The following is a 22,882-nucleotide window of genomic DNA, read 5'->3' on the forward strand; positions in this document are numbered from 1 at the left end:
TAAGATGGAGAATTTACCATTTTCTCTTCATACTCCGGATCAACTTCTTTTTCAGCTTTAGATGCCTTTGGAGGAGGCTTGAGTTGAAATGGAGGGTCATTTTTCTGCAAATAAAATTCAAAATTGTATTATGGCAGCATGTCTGAGGGTTGACAGAGGGTTGAAAAGAACAATCTATAGAGTATGAAGTTCCTAAATGAAGAAAGAAGCTTGATTGTGCCTTACAGCCAATCAAACCTTTTATTATTATTATTATCATTATTATTATTATTATTTGATTTCCCACCACTCCCTGGGTAGGCTCGTGGCGGATAACAGTTGTCTCAAAAACCCCAACTAAACCCCATTAAAAGACATTAAAAATCATAACATAACATGACGGCAGTCAATCACAGTCTACTCCCACCTTCCAAGGCGGTAGAGAATGGAGGGAGGTCCCCGGGGGGGGGGGGGCAACGCTCTACCTCGCAGACCCCAGCCTCAACCTGGCAGAAGAGCTCCGTTTTATGGGCCCTGTGGAAGGCTAACAAATCCCGCAGGGCCCACAGCTCACCCGGGAGCTCATTCCACCAGGTGAGGGCCAGGACCGAAAAAGCCCTGGCCCTGGTTGAGGCTAGGCGTGCTTCTCTAGGGCCAGGAACTACCAATAGATTTTCCCCCACAGAGCGTAACGCCCTGCAGGGGACATAGGGCAATGTGGGTCCCAACTTGTATAAAGCCTTAAAGGTGAATACCAAAACCTTGAACCAGATCCAGGCAGCAATTGACAACCAGTGCAGCTGCCTGAGCACAGGCTGGATGTGGGCCCTCCAAGGTATACCAGTGAGGACCCTAGCAGCTGCATTTTGCACTAGCTGAAGTTTCCGGATCAAGGACAAGGGTAGGCCCGCGTAGAGCGAGTTACAGACATCTAGTCTGGAGGTGACCGTCGCATGGATCACTGTGGCTAAGTGATCAGAGGACAGGTAGGGCGCTAGTAGCTGGCCTTGGCGAAGATGGAAAAATGCCTCGCCCACTACTCTCTTGACCTATGCCTCCCTAGTCAGAGAGGTGTCCCTAGTCAGAGAGGCGCAATGTTAAGTTGCACCCCTGCCAGGGTGGGCAAACACACTTCCTGATCCCGCCCCCTGCTTCCCAGCCACAGGACCTCCGACTTGGAGGGGGTAAGTTTCAGGCGACTCTGCTCAAACCATTCTGTCACTGCTTCCAAGCATCTGGCAAATGGTTCCGGGAGGAGTCCGGGCAGCCGTCCATTAGGAGATAGAGCTGGGTTTCATCAGAATACTGATGGCAACCCAGCCTGAATCTCCGCACCAGCTGGGTTAGAGGGCGCATAAAGATGTTGAACAAAGTGGGGGAGAGAATAGCACTCTGAGGGAGTCTGTAAGGATGCGAGAACTCATCCCCCACTGCAACCCTCTGGGTCCAGTTCTGGAGAAAGGATCATATCCAGCGCAAGGCTATGACCCCTATCCCCATGCCGGACAGGCAGTGGACCAATATCTCATGATCCACGATGTCGAAGGCCACCGACAGGTCCAAAAGAACCAACACAGCTGACCCGTCTCTATCCAACTGGCGACGGAGGTCATCCAGCAGGATGAACAACACCGTCTCCACCCTATGGCCAGAACGGAAGCCAGACTGATATGGATCGAGTGCCGAAGTTTCCTCCAAGAAAGCCAGGAGCTGGTCCTTTCCAACACCTTGCCCAGGAACACTAAGTGTGATACTGGGCGGTAGTTGGCAGGATCCCACAGGTCCAGCGTTAGTTTTTTCAGGAGAGGGTGAACCACCGCCTCCTTCAGCCTCTCAGGGAACTCCCCAGAACCCAGGGAGCAGTTGATAATATCCCTGAGTTGGCCTCCTATCCCCTGGCCACCTCCTTTGAGGAGCCAGGAAAGACAGGGATCAAGGGGGCAAGAGCTCGCCCTGACCAACCCCAGCAACTTTGGAAGAAGAGAAGATGGCCTGAAGCCATCAAACCTCACTGCCAAAGTTGGCCAACAGGCCTCCAGTTCATTTACTGTATTAATTGTGGCGGGAAGGTCACGGTGGAATGACAAGACTTTATCCGCAAAATAGCTCACTAATGCCTCACAGCCAAGTTCCAATTGACTAAAATATGTCCTAGAGAAAAGAGCCTCTTGTGGCGCAGAGTGGTAAGGCAGCCGCCTGAAAGCTTTGCCCATGGGGCTGGGAGTTCAATCCCAGCAGCCGGCTCAAGGTTGACTCAGTCTTCCATCCTTCCGAGGTCGGTAAAATGAGTACCCAGCTTGCTGGGGGGTAAACGGTAATGACTGGGGAAGGCACTGGCAAACCACCCCGTATTGAGTCTGCCATGAAAACGCTAGAGGGCGTCACCCCAAGGGTCAGACATGACTCGGTGCTTGCACAGGGGATACCTTTACCTTTACCTTATGTCCTAGAGGCAGATCCTAAGTAAATTGGTCAGGACCCAAAGAACTTTACAACTACTTCTATATGGCCAAGGGCAATTGTAATTCATATTTCTAAAAGAGATTTCTCCCCCACAAGCTACACAGAAAACTGCTCTGAATGTGAGTGTGACCAGACTCAAAGTTACACCCTTCTAAGCCCACTGACTTTTACAAGAACTATGTTATAAGAAACCTCGAAGAAAAACATGAACATTTCCATTCATTAGAACTTAATAACTTCTTTTTGAGTCCTGGAAATGATTTGGAGGTAATGATGTAGATCTGCAAGAAAATTCTGAATTAAGAAATGTCCTGGTGCAAAACAATTGTTTATGTTTATGTTTATTATTACACACACACACTGTCCTCTCCTTGCGGCTCAGGGCAGTTAGGATCCAAATTAGGGTCCAATTTATTAAACACTTAAAAGTATGTCATATTATTAATTTATGTTTATATGTTTATGTTTATTGCATTTTTATCCTGTAAACATTCCTCAACTTTCCCAAAAACTAAACGTTGTCGAGCTGATATATATATCTAATGAAGGAACGTAATTCAATAAACACAATTAACTGCATCTGAAGTTCTATTTGGAAGTAACAGAGTTATTTTATAACAAGCATAACTTCCCTCTATCTTCCCACTACATGCAGAGCTTCCACCAGTCTTCCTGCTTTCGGTATTCAAATGTGTTATTATTTCTGAATGCAGGAGCCTGGAGGAATTAGGCAGCTGGGATTCTCATCCAGAATTAAATAGTTACAGGCTATAATCAGATGTTACAGCTAGCTGTGATTAACCTGACAATAGAGCTCTCCGAGGTTTGGAATACCAATTTGTAAAGTTAGAGGGTAGGAAAACAAGAATCCATTCAGATAGAAAAGGATGATTGGGAACTTCCTCAAAACACTTTGAACCATATTCCATGCCCAAGGAGGAAGGGGAGAAATTAGTGGCGTGCATGAGCATAGCAACATGCTGTGGTTATGCTTAATTGCAGATTAATTACAACTTGTCATTGCAATTTAGATGCAGCCCTTGGAAGGAAAGGATCTGGTTTATCATGACTAAACCAGGAAGTCTTCAATTTTGCCTTTGCCTGAAAGGAGAGGGGGGTGCAAAGCAAATAACAAACCAGAAGCAGAAAAGTTTACATTCACTGATACTCATAGAACACACCCACACTACACTGCACACATAGCTACCACCAATATGTAAAAATCTGGCTAGCAGGCAGTTCTGTTTTTTTTTTTGGGGGGGGGGTCTCAGTTCAGTTCTGCCTCTTGTCCCACCATGCCAATCTCGCTCTTTTCCGCTGTTCCAGACAGACAAACGCTCTATCCCGATCTACCCCACAAGGCAGTTGCGTGGATGGCCCCCCCCAACCAAGCCGCTCGCCCTGCTGCGACCCCTGTGAAAGGGTCGTTCGACCCCCAAAGGAGTCCCAACCAATCAGTGTTTGAGAACCACTGATCTACACCAATATAGGAGGGAAGAGACTTGTCTTGGCAGTAGTATGTGCGAAGAGGATTTATAAATGTGAATGAATGAATGAATGAATGAATGAATGAATGAATGAATGAATGAATGAATGAATGAATGAATGAATGAATGAATGAATGAATGAATGGTCTTAGTATACCATACATTGAACATGATTCAGCAGTGTGACTCGGTGGCTAAAAGGACAAATGGGATTTTGGGCAGACTATCATCCAGCTCAAGGGAGGTGATGGTACTTTGCTCTGGTTCAGCCTCACTTATTCAGTTTTGGGCACCAAGGTTGAAGAGGGATGTAGGAATGTAGACAAACTGGAGCGTGTCCAGAGGAGGGCAACAAAGATGGTGAGGGGTTTGGAGACCAAGATGTAGGAAGAAAGGTTGGGGGAGCTTGGTCTGTTTAGTATGCAGAGGAGGCGACATCTGTAATCTGTAAACCGCTCCGCGGTTATAAATAAAAGCCTAAGGGCAAGTTGGGAGGAGTCAGGGCGGATGCTGTCCATGATAAAAACTCGGAATGGCGAATCAGGAGCCGTCATGGACTGCGCCTCGATGCGGGGAAAGGAGCAGGGACGGCGCATCGAAGACTCGGCGTCCCTGCTCCTTTCCAGTCGCATGCCCTCCCAACTTGCACGGGAAGCAGGGAAGGAATCCCATGCATCCCGTGCGCCCTTACCCCGAAGAACACGTCACTGCCGCCGGCCTCCCGAACCCCACTGCCACCCCCGCACGACCCAGGTAAGCCCCTGGCCGCCGCTACACCCCCCCTGCGCGTACGACCCCCCCATCCCGATGCCCCACACCTCCTCTGCCGCCGCCCGCGCAAACACTCAACCCCCAACAAGCGGCGCCGACTGCGCCGCACTTCCCACACTAAACCCTACGCCCCCACACAAGCCTTTCCCCCCCAACACACCCACCCTACCTCCAACACGCCCCTACTTACCACCTCGCCGACCGCTGCATTCTCCCCCGGCCCGCTCCGCCCAGCTCCAACTCCACGGCCAGCTACCCCCTCCCACCCCCTACCGCCAGATCACGCATGTGCCGACTTCCGCACATGCGTGGTTCCCCTCCACCTCCGCTCGACTCCCGCTGGCCCGGCCCGGCCCCACACTCTGCCCTCCACCCACCCCTCCCTACCGCCGCCGCACCACCTCCCCAAGCCTATCCTTATTGCCCATTTTGATAAATGGGCTTTGTTTCTAGTTTTTTCATAATTGAGACTACAGTAACTAGTTCAGAGAAAGTAACTAGTCCAGATCTTGTTTAAATGTTCTTTGTAATATCTGGATTGTTTCAGCACCGATATTAAATTTGTATTTCATATTAAACATAGTGGCTCCTAATTAATATGAAGTGGCCTACACACAGGGCCTTTTCGCACAGGGATCTTTGTTGCAAATTGTTTGCGGAATGAAAAATCGCCATTTAAAATAGTGGAATTCGTCGTTATGCATACCTGCCTTTGTAGTGGAATCAGTTGCGTTTTTTAGCGTTTCCCACAGGCTTCCGGTCTCGGCAGAAATCGCTAGAAAGGAAGCGCTATTGCCAAGCTCGTCCCGCCCCTGGCCGTCAAGCAGCCAATGGGCAGCCGTTAGCATGCTCCCAAACAGCCCCTTTCCCTTTAAGAAAGGTTTTAAAAAAAAAAAAACGACCCATAGCAATGAATCTAGGTAGATTCGTTGCTACGGAGAGACCCATCCAGCTGCCTAATGTGAGCTGTCGTTTGATTGTATGATCGTTTGCACGCTGCCTCGAGTGATAACCCCCCCCCCCTCTCACGGGCACGATTTTCGGCTGAATTTATTTGTAAAAAATAAAGGGACTTTATTTCAGCAAACGGGCTTTTAAGTGGTTTGTGCTTAGTGACTAAAGGTGAAGGACTGAAGCCAGGGAAGCCTCTAAACAGAAAGAGGCTCGCCGGTGCGTTTATCCCCGCTCGCTCGGAGAAAAAAAAATGGCGATCGCTTCGCCGGAAGTTTGGAGGAGAGAGCCAGGGGGAGGGACTTTGAAGAACCAGCAACAATGGTAACGCACAGGTCTTTAGCGCTACTGTTGCAGATTGGTTGCAGGAGTGTATCGCTATCCGGAGGGTGAATCCACTTTTCTGGATTCCCCTGAAAGCGCCACAATGAAGCGCTTTTTGCTGATTGGTTTCAGGATTGTTGCAGATTGTCTACGACGTCGTGGGTTATGGCAAATTAGTAGCGTTTCCAAATAGCAACCATTCTGCTACTTTGAAGCCGTGCGAAATGGCCCACAGTGTTACCTGTTGCTCATTCTGGATAACCTACATACTCTGTGTTCTTGGCCCATTCTGCACATATTAGATAATGCATTTTCAATGTGCTTCTGCAGCTGGATTTTCCTGTGCAGGACAGGAAAATATACTTCTAAAGTGCATTGAAAGTGCATTATCGAACGAGTGTGGAATAAGCCCTGGTTTCTTGCCAACCTAAAACTACGATGAGCTTTTAAAAAATAAAGTTATTATTATAAGTGTTATCATCATATTGCTTCTGTTGTTATTAAATGCTCGAAACAAATTAACTGGCGAAACAACCAGTGCAACTCTTTTTTGTAATTTCACGGTTTTATTATTATATTAATTTAAATTATTGACAACTTTTGAAACTGATAACTATCGGATTACTGATTGTTAAATTATAAACTGTTCGACACAAGGTCACTGTTAAATATATTTATATTTGAGTCAAGATTATTATTTTTTATACTTCTATCCTGCCACTCCCAGCACAACTGGCTCGTGGCAGCTCACAAAATATCAAGAGCCATAAAAACATCCTATAAACATCCCCTACTCTTAGCAATCCCATAAAACTTCTACAATAAAAATTATTTATTTATTTATTTATTTGTTTGTTTGTTTGTTCGTTCATTCATTCATTCATTCATTCATTCATTTATTTAATGTACCACCCTTTCCAAAGGCTCAGGGCGGTTCACATAAAACAGAACAGAAACAATACAGATAACTTAGATTAACAATAATGAATGTCCCAGGACAAGACAGCTGCCAGCTTAGCTTCTACTTGAAAGAAAGTTTCACACTGGTCTGGAGACAGATGGGGCCGGCAGTAAATAGTAGGGTGTGAGCCGTGGATCACTTTTGAGTTTTATTTCTAATATATATATATATATATATATATATATGTCTTTGTAACTACAAATGGGTTCGAGGGGTTTGATTGGCAGTTTACTAATGTAACAAGATTAACTTTTGCTTATATATTCCTACTGTTATAATGGTCAGTTCTTAGTCTGACGAAGAGTGCTTGCACTCAAAAGCTCACGCCTTGAATAAATCTTTGTTGGTCTTAAAGGTGCTACTGGACTCTGATTTTAATAATGAATAAAGTGGAACAACAAGCAACATGGAACAGTAAAAAAATGTGGGAAACATTGAATTAATTCATACCGATGATAGCCCAGTGGGTTGGGTGGAATTCTGGTGGGTGCCATAGGAGGGAGGCTCAGAAAGAGGCTCTTGGGAAGTGAAGGCAGGGGTCGACTTCAACCAAATGCCTGGTGGAAGAGCTCCCTTTTGCAGGCCCTGCAGAACTGTTAACAAGTGGTAGTACAATATATAAGCCATATTACCAAAACCCCTACCCAATGTTTCAAGTCATTGGTGATGGTCTAAAACAGTGGTCCCCAACCTTTTTGAGGCTGGGGACCGGCGGCAGCAGCCTCGCATGCCGCGCATGTGTGCATGCGCCATGCGCAGCCGAAAGTGCTGTGCATGCGTGGTTTCGGCAGCGCATGGTGCATGCACGGCCCTGCTTTCCTCTCCCCCGCTCCCACAGTAAGAAGCTTCCCGGGCCGCAAGTTTGCGGCCTGGGAAGTTTTTTACTGCGGGGAGGGGGGGAGAGGGAGCCGTGGCCCGGTGGTTGGGGACCACTAGTCTAAAATACTGATGACTAAAAGATGACTAAAACAGGAGTAAAGGTAAAGGTATCCCCTGTGCAAGTACCGGGTCATGTTTGACCCTTGGGGTAACGCCCTCCAGCGTTTTCATGGCAGACTCAATACGGGGTGGTTTGCCAGTGCCTTCCCCTGTCATTACCATTTACCCCCCAGCAAGCAAGGTGGATACTCATTTTACCGACCTCGGAAGGATGGAAGGCTGATTCAACCTTGAGCTGGCTGCTGGGATCGAACTCCCAGCCTCATGGGCAGAGCTTTCAGATTGCATGTCTGCTGCCTTACCACTCTGCGCCACAAGAGGCTCTTCAAAAACAGGGGTAGATCGCCTAATGGTCCTGGACAAGTCTAATACTTAATCCTGAGCCAGGGCGTTGGGGGAGACCCATTCTTATGACCCCAGGAATATTTGTTGTACTATGTTGTTTTACGAAACTTACAATAAAACAAAATCACAGTCCAGTGGCACCTTTAAGACCAACAAAGATTTATTCAAGGCGTGAGCTTTCGAGGGCAAGCACTCTTCCTCAGACTATGAACTCCCATCATGACAGTGGGAATGTGTGTTCACCAGTCACCATTCTGCTATAACGTCAACAGACATTTTATTATATGGCCATCTGATGGTCACTCATAAGACAGGCTTATTCATTGAAGTTCAAAACCTGTCACTAGACTGTATATACATACACACACACACATATACATATATACACATACACGGTTGGATTGTTCTTGTTGTATATTGACTACGTTGTATGTTGACTCGGTCCACGTATCCCACGATGTTGTATGTAAACCACCCTGAGCCATATGGAAGGGTGGTCTAGAAATCAAACCAATCAATCAACATACAGACATACCTACCAACAAGGCCACCCACTTGACACTTACCACGTAAACCACCCTGATCCTAAAGGGAAGGGAGGGAGGTATAGAAGAAGAAGAAGAGTTGGTTCTTATATGCCGCTTTTCTCTACCCGAAGGAGGCTCAAAGCGGCTTACAGTCGCCTTCCCATTCCTATAATAACAAAAATGGCCATTTATCCTATAGGACAGGGGTGGTCAAACTGCGGCCCTCCAGAGGTCCATGGACTACAATTCCCAGGAGCCCCTGCCAGCGAATGCTGGCAGGGGGCTCCTGGGAATTGTAGTCCATGGACCTCTGGAGGGCCGCAGTTTGACTACCCCTGTCCTATAGGGTTGGAAGGGCCAGTGTTGGAAGCCGCCTCCTGCTGGCAGGGGCGGCCTACAGACTGGGCAATAATAAGCCGGCCAACTGAATGAAGCTCAGGATGCCCACAGCAGCCCCATCCACACCCCTGCGGGCAGCGCCCTCCAGCCCCCTTTCCCTCCTTCAGGCGGGGTTGGGGTCGGGGCCGCGGCGGCCTGGGGGTGCGCGCGCATGTCGCGTGTCAGGCGACGTGTGAACGGCGCACCCCGACCCGGGCGGCCGGGAGGGGGGGCGTCTTCCCTCGCTCTCTCTCTCTCTCCCTACCTCGTCCAGGCTGCAGTCCCGCGAGGCGGCGGCGGCAGCCGAGGTGGACGGTTCCTCCTCGCCCTCCGAGCGGCTGGGGCTGTCGGAGCCCACAGCGGCGGCGGCAGCCTCGGAGGCGGCCTCGGCGTCCATTTTGTGTGAACGCCGGAGCGCCGGTCGGGGGGAGGGGGCCCCTCAAAGCTCGCCCCCCCTCCTCCCCCAAGCGCGACCCGGCAGCGGCCTCGGCCGCAACTCTCGCGAGACCGCCGTTTGGAACGCGGGGAGCGCGCGAGCCTGCGGGACGCTTTTTGTTTGGACGATATTTATCGGATTCCTTAATCGTTCTTCGCCCTCAGCCGCCGCCTCTGGTCTCCTCATGACAGCAAGGAGGAGGCTTTGGCCCACCGCCGTCGCCGCCCACCCCTCAGGGAGGCGCCCCGCAGCAATGGGGAAGCGTCCTCCTAAGCTCCTTTGCGGCGATTTGGTGCTTTTTTTTTCGGTGTGTGTGTTGGGGGGGGGAGATTTGTAAAATCTCCACAGGGCGGTGTCGACTCTCATTCCCGCGTTTTCCCGCCTTTGGGCCGCTCTTGATGATCGCTGAAGCTGTTTGCCCTCAGATGGAGAAGGGCGTGCGGAGAGCATGCGCGTTGGCCGTTTCCGGCCCTCCCGCGTATTCTTTTTGCCCTTTGGTGGTTCCCGCGCTGCCAAGGTGGACCTGGCTGGTTATAAGAGATGACGCCGAATAGGAGATGGCGGGATAATTGATGGGTGCCTTTCCGTTTTTTCTCTCTCAACAAGTGCCCGAGAGAAAAGTCTGCATCGATTGATTTCCTCCACTTCCCTGAGCTCTGACACCAGGGGTGGCCAAACTGTGGCTCTCCAGATGTCAATGAACTACAATTACCATGAGCCACTGTCGGGCTCATGGTAGTGTAGTCCACGGACATCCGGAAAACCGCAATTTGGTCATCCCTGTCTTACACTATATCCCCCTCACTCAGACCCACAGAGTATCAGGCATGTGGTGGCAGGGGCTCATGGGAATTGTAGTCCATGGATATCTAGAGCAGGGGTAGTCAACCTGTGGTCCTCCAGTTGTCAATGGACTACAATTCCCATGAGCCCCTGCCAGCATTTGCTGGAAGGGGCTCATGGGAATTGTAGTCCATTGACAACTGGACTGGAGGACCACAGGTTGACTACCCCTGATCTAGAGTCAGTTTGCCTTCCCCATTCTAGGGTAGCTTCAGGTTGGTTAGCTGTGTTGGTTTGAATCAATAGAACAAAGTTTGGGTCCAGTGACACCTTTAAGACCAGCAAAGTTTAATGCTGGGTATCGGCTTTTGCATGCAGGTATCTGAAGAAGTCTGTATGCACATGAAAGTTTATGCCTAGAATTAAATTTTGTCATTGGACTCTTGGGTAATGCTGAAACGGCCCACAAGACATTAGGGGGGGAAGACCAGATTCAGTTTGCTGGAGATTTAGTGAGAGCCAGTTCGAATTGCCAGTTCGAATGATAATACATGATATTTCAGAAATAAAACAAGATTGTTTTCTTTCATGATTCATGAACTCGGGATTGTTTTTATTTTTTATTTATTATTGAATTACTGTGACCTGATAGACTCAGGGTACTCCAGTCTTGCAGTTCTCAAAAGCTACACAGCTTTGGCCCTGGTTAGCACTAGGATGGGAGACTACCAAGGAAATCCAGGGCTGCTAGCTGTGCCATCTCTTCTTCCCTCTCCAAAATATGTTAGGGTACAAAGAGATTGGTTTCAGTTCAGCATAATAACTTAAGTGGGCTAACAGAAGTACCAAGATCCTCTTTGCTGGAATGGGAAGGATGTCATCTTAGAGGACCCACATCCAGCCTGTGTTGAGGTAGCTGCATTAGTTACCTGTTATGGCCCGGATCAAGTTAAAGGTTTTGTTTTTTATCTTTAAGGCCATCTGCAGCTAGGACCCTGCCTATCTGAGACACCATTTATCTGCTGATGCCTCCTGCAGGGCTCTTTGCTCTGTGGGTACTAGTCAGTTAGTAGTCCCTGGTCTCAGGGAGGTATGTCTGGCCTCAACCTGAGCCAGAGCTTTTTCAGTCCTGGCCCCAATCTGGTGGAATGAGCTCCCGAGAGAGCTGAGGGCCCTGACAGAACTGTCAAAGTTCCACAGGGCCTGCAAAACAGAGCTCTTCCACCAGGTCTTTTGTTGAGGCTGGGTCTTTTAAGACCAGGGCCCCTACCTTTTTTTTTTTTTGGTCCTGGCCCCGACCTGGTGGAATGAGCTCCCAGAAGAGCTGAGGTCCCTGCAGGAACTCTTGCAGTTCTGCAGGACCTGTGAGATAGAGGTCTTCTACCAGGTCTTTAGCTGAGGCCAGGGCATGGAAGATCTAGGGGCCCCTCCATATTTAAGAACAATTAGAGAATCACAGAATCATAAGAGTTGGAAGGGACCACACAGGCCATCTAGTCCAGCCCCCTGCTCAACGCAGGATCAGCCCAAAGCATCCTAATTAGATTTAGATCAATCTGTATCGGCAGTAGTCAGCACCCCTGGGAGTGGTCCCCTGAGTTGCTGGAGGTGTGGAGGGGCAGGGACTGGGTTTTTATTAACTCGCCCCTGGAGTTTGCTTGTTTTTTAATGTCTTCATCTATGTGGGGTTTCATTTTTTATTGTAACCTGCCACAAGATGATCTGTGATAGTGGCAGGTAAGAAATCACAGATTAGATTATAGACCAGGGGTAGTCAAACTGCAGCCCTCCAGATGTCCATGGACTACAATTCCCAGGAGCCCCTGCCAGCATTTGCTGGCAGGGGCTCCTGGGAATTGTAGTCCATGGACATCTGGAGGGCCACAGTTTGACTATTCCTGTTATAGACAGACAGACACACATAACAGAAAGGCATGCAGAGAACCTAATCAAAGATAATCTCACAGTTAAGTAAAAATAGTGGGACGGTCTTGCTGCCGCTAGAGGGAACTAGTTCCGTGTCAAATTCAGAATCCCACTTCTAAACACCAGCAGCTCTCCTGCTGCTGTATTTTCTTGCATCGAGAACTTCAGCATTGTGAACAAAGTTAATGGACTTTCAAGGCCCAAACAGCTTTAAACAAATATGATGTGATGTACACTTATTAGGATCTTGAGCAAGCTGAAGATATGTCTTGTTAAAGGGTTGCGAGGGAGGTATAGTTTGAGAGATTGAAGAGTTTGTTCATCATAGCTTACCTGTGCATCAGCCATGCAAAGATACAACCAGATAAACAAGTTTCAGGGCAAATACTGGTCTGAAAGGATGGTTTGAGAGAGAGGTCTGATCTGCACACACACTTGCAGAAGAGCCCAAGGATGAGCTTGCACCCGTTAGGGGCCATTCTGAACCAGGGTGGTCCCACAGCACGGATTGTAGCACCAAGGGCCTTTCAGCCTGGCTTGGTCCTGGTCTGCCGCTGAATCTAAAGACAGCTTCCCAGTTCCCACAGGGCTGTCTTCCCCTTTGCTTGGGTGATACACAAAATTGTGGGGATTAGCAAGTACACAACGACTGAAACTAGAATGATTAATTTTAAAAAATTGAGTTTTGTTGTTGTTTGGAAGTATTTTCTGCTGGTGTTCCATTTCAGGAATCATCCTTATGTTTATTTGTATTTATTTAGCTTTGTAGATCCAGCCTTTCTCCTCAATGAGAACCCAAAGCAGCTGACATTGTTCTCTTTTCTTCCTCAGAACAATCTTGGGAGGGAGGTTCAGCAAACACAAGATGGGTCTGATTGAACTCTAGGCCTTAGAAAATCCCTCAGGAAAAACAGAAACGTGATAATTTGCTGCAGGTCATAAAGGCGCTCTTCATGGGCTGATATAAAATTTTGACAAGTAGCATGTTTGATTCTGCTCTTCTCCCGACGCAGCCAGCTGGGTGACCCAGGGCTCCCCTGTCGTGTTAGAGATGTTCTCTCTTGACCTCACCTACCTCAGAGGGGTATCTGTTGTGGGGAGAGGAAGGGAAGGCAGTTGTAAGCCACTTGGATACTTCTTCAAATAGTGAAAAGCAGGGTATAAAACCAACTCTTCTTGTCAAGGCAGAAATCCTTGCAGCTGATCTGAGCCGTCACAAACAGGAGGAAGAAAAGTTCCTGGACTACAGCTGTGTTGGGAGGTGGGTCATGTGACTGAAATGATCCACCATACCCCACCCCCAATTCCTTGCACCTAGAAAGCTAGTATGTCAAGGAAACCCACTATGATGACAGAGCTGAACTGGGATCTGAGAGGCTCAAATCCCCAGGGCTCCCAAGACAACTGGCTAGACAGCTCCAAGTCAGATATTCTGTATCTGCCCAACCTACTTCTCACGGTGGTTGTAGAGGGGGAAAAATGTTTTTGCGGCTGGTGCAGCCCAGTGGGAAGGCCCATCCACCTTAACTCAGGACTGTTGGTTTGCATCCCTCCGCTGAGCTTCCTGGTCCCTTCTAACCGCGGATATTGCGCCGGGGAAACAGTCAAGGCTCTCTGCCCGGGCAAATCTCCTGGTCCCGGGGAGCGTCCGTCCGCCTCTTCATCCACTCCGGAGTTTTGCCAGCCTCGGGCACGGGGCGGAAGGTGCCGGCTGGGCGATCCAGTCCGGGTTTTGGCGCCTGTGCAGCCTAGAGGCTGGCTGGAGGCTCCGCTGGCGCCCAGCTTCGGCAGCTGCTCCGCGGCGCGGAGGGCGCCCACTCCCCGGACTGCAGTAGGAGCCCAGGTAAGCAGGGCGCGGGCAGCCGGGGCGCCGCTCGCGCTATGTGGCCGCGGTCGTGCAGGTGCACCCGCTCGAAGGAATTCCGGGTTGGAGCGTTCAGACGGGCGACCCGCGTGTGGCTCGCCCTGCATCCGCGGGGTTTCGGGGTTTGTTTGCAAAGGGAGGTTGGGTTCAGACATTCTCTTTCCACGTGGGCTGAGTCATTCTTTCCTTACAACCCAAGAACGGTTGAAAACGCGGTTGAGACCCCACGTTTATCCAGGGACTGTGGGAGACCCGAGTTCGAATCCCCGCCCTCCCATGGAAGCGCCCTTGGGTGGTCCGAGGCCAGTCAGCTTTCTCCCAGCTTGACCTACCTCGCAGGATTGTTGTTATAAAGGGGAAAAGGGGGACAAGAGAACAACGTTGCACACAGCGTCGTGTTTCCCCCTACGACGCCATGGCAGGCAAGATAAGTGCAAAATCAATAAAGAAATGTGTTTTTGCAGGATGTTTGTGGGTACACCATAATGCACCTACAGGTCTTGTAGATGTTGCAAACGTGTTTGTCATACTAGTGACGAATGTCATACAGGCCCTGGAGTCAGGGAGCGGAGTTTTTACTGCCTCTTTCTCTGTTGATAGCACACACTCCTCTCCACCATGTATGAAGCCGTCCTATACCCAGTGACAGCTCCCCAGGTGTTGTGGGCTGTCCTCTCTGCAGCTTATCTATTAATAACTATAGTAATAATACTGATTATTATCTTATTTTTATAGCCTACCTTTTCCACTTGGCTCACGGTGGGTAACAACAGGCATTTACATGTAGTGAAGTTACATTAATAATAATTAATAACAGTTTAGCTTTCCAAATTAAATTATTAATTAAAGTATATTAAAGTTTATTATTAACTTGTTAGACCATCTCTAGTCCCGTCAAAACTGTATTGCACTGGGTCAGAGGCCATCGCAAGATCAGACCCACAATAAAATTGTTCGATACAGTCGATTAGTTCAAAACAAACACAGATCTATCACAATTATCAACTAAACAGAGTAAAAACGACATTTAACCCACACATTCTGCACATTCGCTATTTAGAAAGTCCACAGATTTTGCCACCAGGCCAGCTCGAATCTTTATTGCGCCAGTGGAAAGATGGCAACCCTTTGTGTCAAAAATGGATCCGTATCAGAAAGCAAATACCTTAATTTATCATGCGCTGAAGAAAATGACCCTGGAATAATTTTATCTAGAAATGTCCTCTTTGGATCTGTGTTAAGTGCACAATCCAATAGAGTGTGGAAGATCTTCAACGACTGGGTTCCTACAGATACAGAGAAATTGTGAATTAGACCACTTCTATTAGGGTCTTCTGAGAGGGTGGGAGCTTAGTTTGAGGGTGGTGTGTTTTGAGGAGGTTGGCCAGTGTTGTCTCAGTGTTACTAGATTTGTAGAAGATACCTCACTTAATAATCAGCCTCACAGATAACTTTTTTTCTATGCTAAAAACAATTTGGTTCTTCTTGAGGATGATAAATGGATAAGGTAATTCCTGGTTGCAAAAAGTTCTGGACATTTATAACAAGCATCTATGGCACTGAGGAAATTATGTGAAAACGTGATAATAACCGGGTCGCGTTTTGGCTGTGCTACAATCAATCTTGAATAAAAGACATTTCTTCTTTAGAATCCATCTTTAGCCTTTCTGTCACATTGTTTGCCTAGCCTCCAAGTGAGGCCTGAAGATCTCCCACTGTTGCAACTGAACGTCAAACAGTTCCCCTGGAGAAAAAAGTAGGCTAAAAACCCAGCTCTTCTTCCCATTTAGGACATGTGAATTAGCTGCTCAATTGTGCATGTCCTTTAGAAGTTGAGGCAGTCTCTCCCCCCCCTCCCCATCTATTTGTCTCTGGTGTTTTTGCACCTACGGCAGAGTCTGCACCTACTTTGTTTATTCCATTGTCAATCCTGTTGAATTCAGATCGATTTGAACTCGGGTCTTCCTCTCCCCCCCCCTCCCCATTGAAACACAAAAGTGTTCTGCATGTGGTTAGGGTAGTTCAAAAGGGGGGAGCCAAGCCTCTTTCTTTTCTTGAGGAGGGGGAGAGGAGCCAAGTAGGGAGCCTCTTTCTTTTCTTGGTGGGGGGGGGGAAGAGGATCGAAGAAGGCCGAGGAGGGGGAAAAATACAAGACTGACAGAAGTTGAGAGAAATTAGGGCCTTCTCCTTTAAGGCAAGCTTATCACATGACCAGCTTTGGCCAATCAGGGGTTCTCTACCACGCAGGAAAGCCCAGATTCAAAACAGCCTGCTTTCTCAATCTGGATTTTATAAATATTGAGCATTAAAAGCACTCTAAGATATCACACAATAAAGGTAGGGTCACTCCGGATCAATCCTTCTTTTTGCAGAAGGAAAATTTAAATTGCCCAAAATCAAAACAGAAATTGCATTCTGAGTAGAGGGTAGGGACTGAATCGACCTGGGATTGGAATAAAAGCTCCATGCAGTTTACACCTAGGTTTGCTTTGCCTCTGGGATTGGCTCAGCCCTGTGGCTTTCACCCACAAGGGAACCTTGTCATTACCTGATGTTTATCTGCCCCCCCCCAAGTTAATTGTTACCCACATCGACAAGTAGCTTGCCTCTCCTGGCCTCTGCTCCCATACCTGCTTTGTTCCTCCTCCCCATAATTTGCTCATGGATTAAAATTTTGGGTTCTTTGCTATATGGGAAGAGGTACTTGCAAGCCAGCGAGGGTTAAAACCAAATCCACCCACTTCCAGTAGCAAGATCCTCAAGGGCACTCTCTGCAGGGGATCTTCCCAGCAACTTGTCTCCCTAACTACCCCACCCCTCTTCTGGTGATGACAGTGAATGACCAGTAGATACAAAGAGCTCCCCTTCCTTTCTCTCACTGAGGTAGCAGAATGGGACTTTTAGATCTTGTACTGAGGTAAAAGGTAAAGGTAAAGGTATCCCCTGTGCAAGCACCGAGTCATGTCTGACCCTTGGGGTGACGCCCTCTAGCGTTTTCATGGCAGACTCTATACGGGGTGGTTTGCCAGTGCCTTCCCCATGTACTGAGGTACAATGTTCCAAAATGTTAGTGAAACACGGTTAACATTAGATTCAAGTGGGTAGCCGTGTTGATCTGAAGTAGCACAACACAAATAGAGTCCAGTGGCTCCTTTAAGACCAATAGAGATTTATTCAAGGGGTGAGCTTTCGAGTGTAAGCACTCTTCCTCAGACTAAATGGAACAAGGCTCATAAGCGTACAGATATAAGGCAAAAGTAAATTGTGGCAAATTAGTAAACTGTCATAATATCCAAATTATGCAGTGTGGTAATTCCTTGCTAATCAGTCCTTTTGAGATCAGTTGTAGTTCACATTGGAGAAATGAAACTGTCCATGTTAATAATTAATGGCAGACACTTTCCCAGTTGTGAAAAGAAATCATTAAAAGAGACTAGTTGCTGGCCCTTTCAGTCCCCACCCAAGCATGGAAGCATCCCTGCAAGTGACAAGCTGTGCTGACCAGTTATCTTGTCCTGGGACCAGAGAGTTAAATTTGAAATTACGTTACATATTACTCACATCACATTACAGTCAGATTGTCCCAAATAAAATAAAAAGAAGAGGGGATTGTAAGGAATGTGGATATATGAGTTGTATGTTTAGCATAGGCTTTTTATCTCACTATGCTGTTTGTAATATGTAATGTAATTTCGAATTTAACTCTGGTCCCAGGACAAGATAACTTGTTATGAGATCAAGGGGGTTGGTATTTATTCCTCAGTCCTGATTCTGTGAAGGCTCAAGGGGATGGCAGGTTACAGTGGATATGGCAATAGTGTTGTGAGTGTCCTGCATGGTGCAGGGGGTTGGACTAGATGACCCAGGAGGTCCCTTCCAACTCTGTAATTCTATGATTCTAACTTGGACTCAGTCATTTGAATGTGCTCTAGTCCTACCTCTCCCCTCAACCAGAGCCAGGGCCTTCTTAGTCCTGGCTCCTGCGTAGTAGAATAAGCTTCCCGGGGAGATTAGGGCCTTGACAGAACTTGCCAGGTTCCGCAGGGCCTGCAAAACGGAGCTCTTCCTCGTCTATGAGTAGGAAGCCACATCCCTAAAGTGAAAAGCAGGATGGAAATAAGGCAAAGAAAATAATAAAATCATGTTATTTGGGAATTTATTTCCCCCCTGATGAGCTAACACAGCAACATACGGTTTTCAACCTAGGTATCAGGCCCCCTCACCCAATGCAAGGATAACTATACCAACCTCCCTTGCAAAGCTGTTGTAAGGAGGATACAAAACAGACTGCTGATGAAGCAGTTTGAACGCTCCTGCAGTGCTGTGTAAATATTAAGTACACTGGTGATAAATGATCTCTGTCTGTAATGGTTATACATCCGTGAAGGCACCGAATGTGCTTGCAGAATTCCGGATGTCCTTTAAAATAAAAATTGCCCTGCGGGCTACAGGACTAGAGTAGAGCAACCTGCACAGCGGTAGGGCCCAGGAAGGAGAGGTCACGCTTGGAACCATCACACTTGGGAGGAGTGTGAGTTCCTTGTGGACTCTGTAGCAGAGCAGAGTACCATGCATCTAGAACATTTATCTATTTATTATTTGCATTTATAGACCAGACTTTTCAAGCATGTCGCCTCAGGGCGCATTCATATATATACACAATTCAAAACGTTCAAAACAATTACAATCAGCTATTAATGAGTACAGTGAAAGATGATTACATTAAGATTAGTTGTGCCTGCCAGCCTTATGCTGTGTGCATACACACACACTGTACAACGTACTGTTGTATAGTAAGCACTCCAATACACACCCCTTCCTCCTGTTCACCAGAAGTCCCAAGATTGGTATACAGATCGGTGTAAGAATCTCCATGTGAATCAGAAGTCCTTGTTGTCAGTGGTGTTTCATCAGACTGGAGGGAGGTGAGTAGCGGGGTACCTCAGGGCTCAGGGCTCGGTCCGGTACTTTTTAACATATTTATTAATGATCTAGATGAGGGGGTGGAGGGACTACTCATCAAGTTTGCAGATGACACCAGATTGGGAGCACTGGCAAATACTCCAGAAGATAGAGACAGAGTTCAACGAGATCTGAACACAATGGAAAAATGGGCAGAGTCAGTGCATTGCCCTCTTTAAGTATTTGAAAGGTTGTCACTTGGAGGAGGGCAGGATGCTGTTTCTGTTGGCTGCAGAGGAAAGGACGCCCAGTAATGGGTTTAAACTACAACGATATAGGCTAGATATCAGGGGGGGAAATTTCACAGTCGGAGTAGTTCAGCAGTGGAATAGGCTGCCTAAGAAGATGGTGAGCTCCCCCTCCCTGGCAGTCTTCAAGCAAAGGTTGGATACACACTTTTCTTGGATGATTTAGGATGCTTTGGGCTGATCCTGCGTTGAGCAGGGGGTTGGACTAGATGGCCTGTATGGCCCATTCCAACTCTATGATTCTGTGATTCTGTGATTCTCCTCATTTTCATGGAGGAACAAGTCGCAATTTATTAATTTAAGTATTTTTTTAATCCAAGGAGCTCAGGGCATCTTACTCCTTTCCTTTGCTTTACCCTCCCAAAAGCACTTTAAGGGTGGGTTAGTCTGAGAAAGAGAGCAAGTTTTGTGGAAAGAGAGCAAGCTTATGGAATTCGAATCCAGGCCTTACATATCCTGATTGGACACTTAATTGTTACACCGTGCCAGCTAAAAGAGAAAGCAGCCTTCTGATCTTGGACCTAAATTTCACAGTAAGGATTTAGTGGTTCAAAGGATTAAAAACTAAGCTGGTGTATATAAGAATTTAAACACTTAGAGATATTCTGTGGGCTTATAAGAAGAAAGAAAGCAAACACAGTTCAGAAAAGAAAGAATATTACTTTGCATTTTATCCAGCATGGATTTTCCTCACTTAAAGAAGTCATATAGTGTTTTCTATTTTGCATGTTCCAAGTTTGCATACCATTTTGGGATAATTGTGTTGTCTTCAACAAAAGCTATGGCATGAGTTTTGCAGACCAACACAACAATCTGCAATCCCTCCCCTATTCTAACCCTATTTTTATTCGTTTGATTGTTTGATTTGATTTACATATAACATTGGGGGGGATACATGGAACGAACTAACATATAGCATAGTCAAATACCACAACAATAATGTAACAGTGATTCTAAATAACACAATTTCAGTGATCTTAAACAACAATTTAACAGCAACAGTAACTTAGCTAAGGCCCCTAGTGAGGTCAAACTGGTTCAGGACATGGAAGGGATGTCTGAGGGGGACCTGTGGTCGGTCTCAGTCGAATGCCTGGTGGAGGAGCTCCCTTCTGCAGGCCCTGTGGAATTGTGGAAGTTCTGGCAGGGCCCTGATGTCTTCAGGGAGCTCGTTCCACCAGGTGGGGTCCAGGACTGAAAAGGCCCTGGCCCTTGTTGAGGTCCTTGTTGCTGGGCCTGCAGACGAGGACCTCCCGGCCTGCTGACTGACTGCTAACCAGCTCTGTCTTGAGCTGCCAAACCCCCGCCCACCCCACCTGATCTGGCTGCGAGCTGCGGCCCAAAGCCACCTTATGCTGCCCGGCAAAGGGCCAGGTGAGGGGACCCTTTCAAGGCCCGTTCTTAGGAACTGGCTTTGAAGCTAGTCTGTAACCGCTCCGTGGGATCGTCGGTATAAATAAAACGCTAAGGGCCCTTGGGGTGGGCCCTGTCCGGGATGGGGAAGGGTAGCCATTGGCCCCTTCCCCCCGGAATGGCAAACGGAGGGCCTGCCAATTGGGCCCTCCGCTTGCCATTCCGGCCCCAAGGGACTAACCAGCCCCTTGGCACCGAGCTGACAAGTCAGAAGGCGTGAAGCGCCTCCCAACCCACCCACCCATCCGCCACCTCCCACCCACGCCGCCAGCCAGTGGGTAGAGGCAGCGATGGGAGAGAGCCGCGCAGCCTGCCTGGAGCCAGCCCGGCTAGCTTCAAACTCTGGTTGAAGGAGCCTGCTCTACAGCATTGTACCCACTAAGGTACTTGTCCTCATCAGACTGCACCCCCAAATTCCAGGAGTCTTCCATTCTGGATCTGACAACTCCACCCCCTCATTCCCCATTCCCCAGGGCAGACTTGGGTCCTTAGGCCCTTCACGCCGCTTTTTCATGTGGAAGAGAAGGCTCTGTAGTTTCCTCCCACAGCTCTGCTTTCGTTCTCATTATTAGATTTGCTTCCTATCTCTCTCGCACACACTTTGGCAAAACAATGCTTCGGTTGTGCTTGTGGCCGGCTTGCTTTGATTGCGTACTAAATCAACACCATTATCAGCCTTGCTGAAAGATTATAACCCAACAGAAAAGGAGCAAGTTATCTCAAGGAACTTTCCAGCAAAGTCAAAAGCAAATCAACCCCACTTTTGACCATCAGCAGCTGGCTGCAAAAAGCCACTCCGGGAGCTAAAAATGGGCCCTTTTGGACAGAACAAATCAAAGGAGCATTTGGGGGATGATACAACGAGGAGCAATTTGTCTTCCACATTGGCTGCCTGGGGCATGTATTGAGCAAATTTTCAGCAGTTCTTTTATGCTGACTGACAGGCTGTATCTGTGGCTGAGTTGCTCATCTCAGGGATGCCAGCCTCCAGGTCCAACCTGGGGATCCTCCAGAATTATAGCTTGATTTCCAGGCTAAAGGGATCCATTCCCTTGGAGAATATGGCTTCTTTGATAGGTTGACTCAATAACATTATGTTCCATTGAAGGCCTTCCCCATCCCAAATTCCGCCACCCCTGGCTGCACCCCTCAAAAATACCCAGATATTCTCCAACCCAAAGCTGGCATCCCCAGTTCAGACTAATTACAGACTGGGTTACCCCCGTGCAACCTTCTGGGTCTTGATAAATGTTCTGCTGCAAATTTAGCTCTCTGGTTGCAGCAGCAATTTGTTGGGGATTGTGGGTGGACTGGAATGAATGCATGAGTGGGGGAACTAGAAAACCTGGAAGTGGGCCTAGGTTGGGGCAGTGCTTTTGTAGGATCAGTGTGTTTATTAGCCATCACCAGTGGCCAATCAGAAACCTTGCTGGGCAAAAACCCCATCCAATTTTTGAAAACTCCAGGCAGGCATGGAGTTTGTCACGGTGCTCATGAGCACCATGTTGGGGACCTCTGCTCTACTGGAGTCCTCACACTTTCTTGCCGCTCTTCTTTCAGAAGTTTGTTTGGTTATGCTCTTCCCTGTTCCTGAATTTTAGGTAGGAAAAATTCTGTTGGGAGCCAGCATGGAGTCGTGGTTAAGAGCTTCTAATCTGGCAAGCCAGGTTTGATTCCCCATTCCTCCGTATGCATCCAGTTGGGTGTATCTTGGGCCAGTCCCAGTTCTCTAAGGGCTGTTCTCCTCCTCATTCCTGAGTGCCTCCTCCAGCCCAGCATTGTTCCTGACTTCTGCGCCTGCGGGACTGTATTGTGGATACTGGGAGTGTTTCCCAGAGCAAATAAAACAAGCATTGAAATACAGCATTTGATTGCCTTTAAATCTAGATGCAAATATGGATATTTTTGTCACGTCTAAGAAAGCACAGGAGGGCAGTGGCATGGTATAGCCTGCTCTTGTCAGATCTCAGAAGATAAGCAGGGTCATAGGATCATAGAACCATGGAAGGGACCTCCTGGGTCATCTAGTCCGTCCCTCCGGGGCAAGAGAGAGCAACTCTGCTCCATCCTCTATATGGCAGCCTTTTAAATACTTAAAGATAGATATCAAACCCCCTCTCAGTCG

At 47.9% G+C, this 22,882-nt stretch overlaps 2 protein-coding genes across 4 annotated transcripts in view; one reads left to right on the top strand and one right to left on the bottom strand.

Annotated features, from left to right (window-relative positions):
• SMARCA1 (SNF2 related chromatin remodeling ATPase 1) overlaps nucleotides 1-9,900 on the bottom strand; it is a 52,594-nt gene extending 42,694 nt beyond the window's left edge. Inside the window, exons 1-2 of the mRNA XM_077307461.1 lie at nucleotides 9,391-9,900; nucleotides 18-104 (exon numbers count right to left, since the gene is read on the bottom strand). Coding sequence (XP_077163576.1) covers nucleotides 18-104; nucleotides 9,391-9,522 — 219 coding nt within the window. The 5' untranslated portion in view covers nucleotides 9,523-9,900. The remainder of the gene's footprint in view (nucleotides 1-17; nucleotides 105-9,390) is intronic.
• A 3,957-nt stretch (nucleotides 9,901-13,857) lies between these two features.
• The window catches only part of LOC143822321 (synaptotagmin-like protein 2), a 62,051-nt gene continuing 53,026 nt past the window's right edge, over nucleotides 13,858-22,882 (top strand). For 2 of the 3 annotated variants that reach the window (XM_077307318.1, XM_077307319.1), the window contains exon 1: nucleotides 13,858-14,113. The gene's annotated coding sequence lies outside the window, so the exon portion shown is untranslated. Of the gene's footprint in view, nucleotides 14,114-18,992; nucleotides 19,060-22,882 lie in introns of those variants that run through there. The other variant, XM_077307317.1, reaches the window with a different exon arrangement.

The sequence above is a fragment of the Paroedura picta genome, chromosome 13 (assembly GCF_049243985.1).
Source record: "Paroedura picta isolate Pp20150507F chromosome 13, Ppicta_v3.0, whole genome shotgun sequence".
Taxonomy (NCBI): Eukaryota; Metazoa; Chordata; class Lepidosauria; order Squamata; family Gekkonidae; genus Paroedura; species Paroedura picta.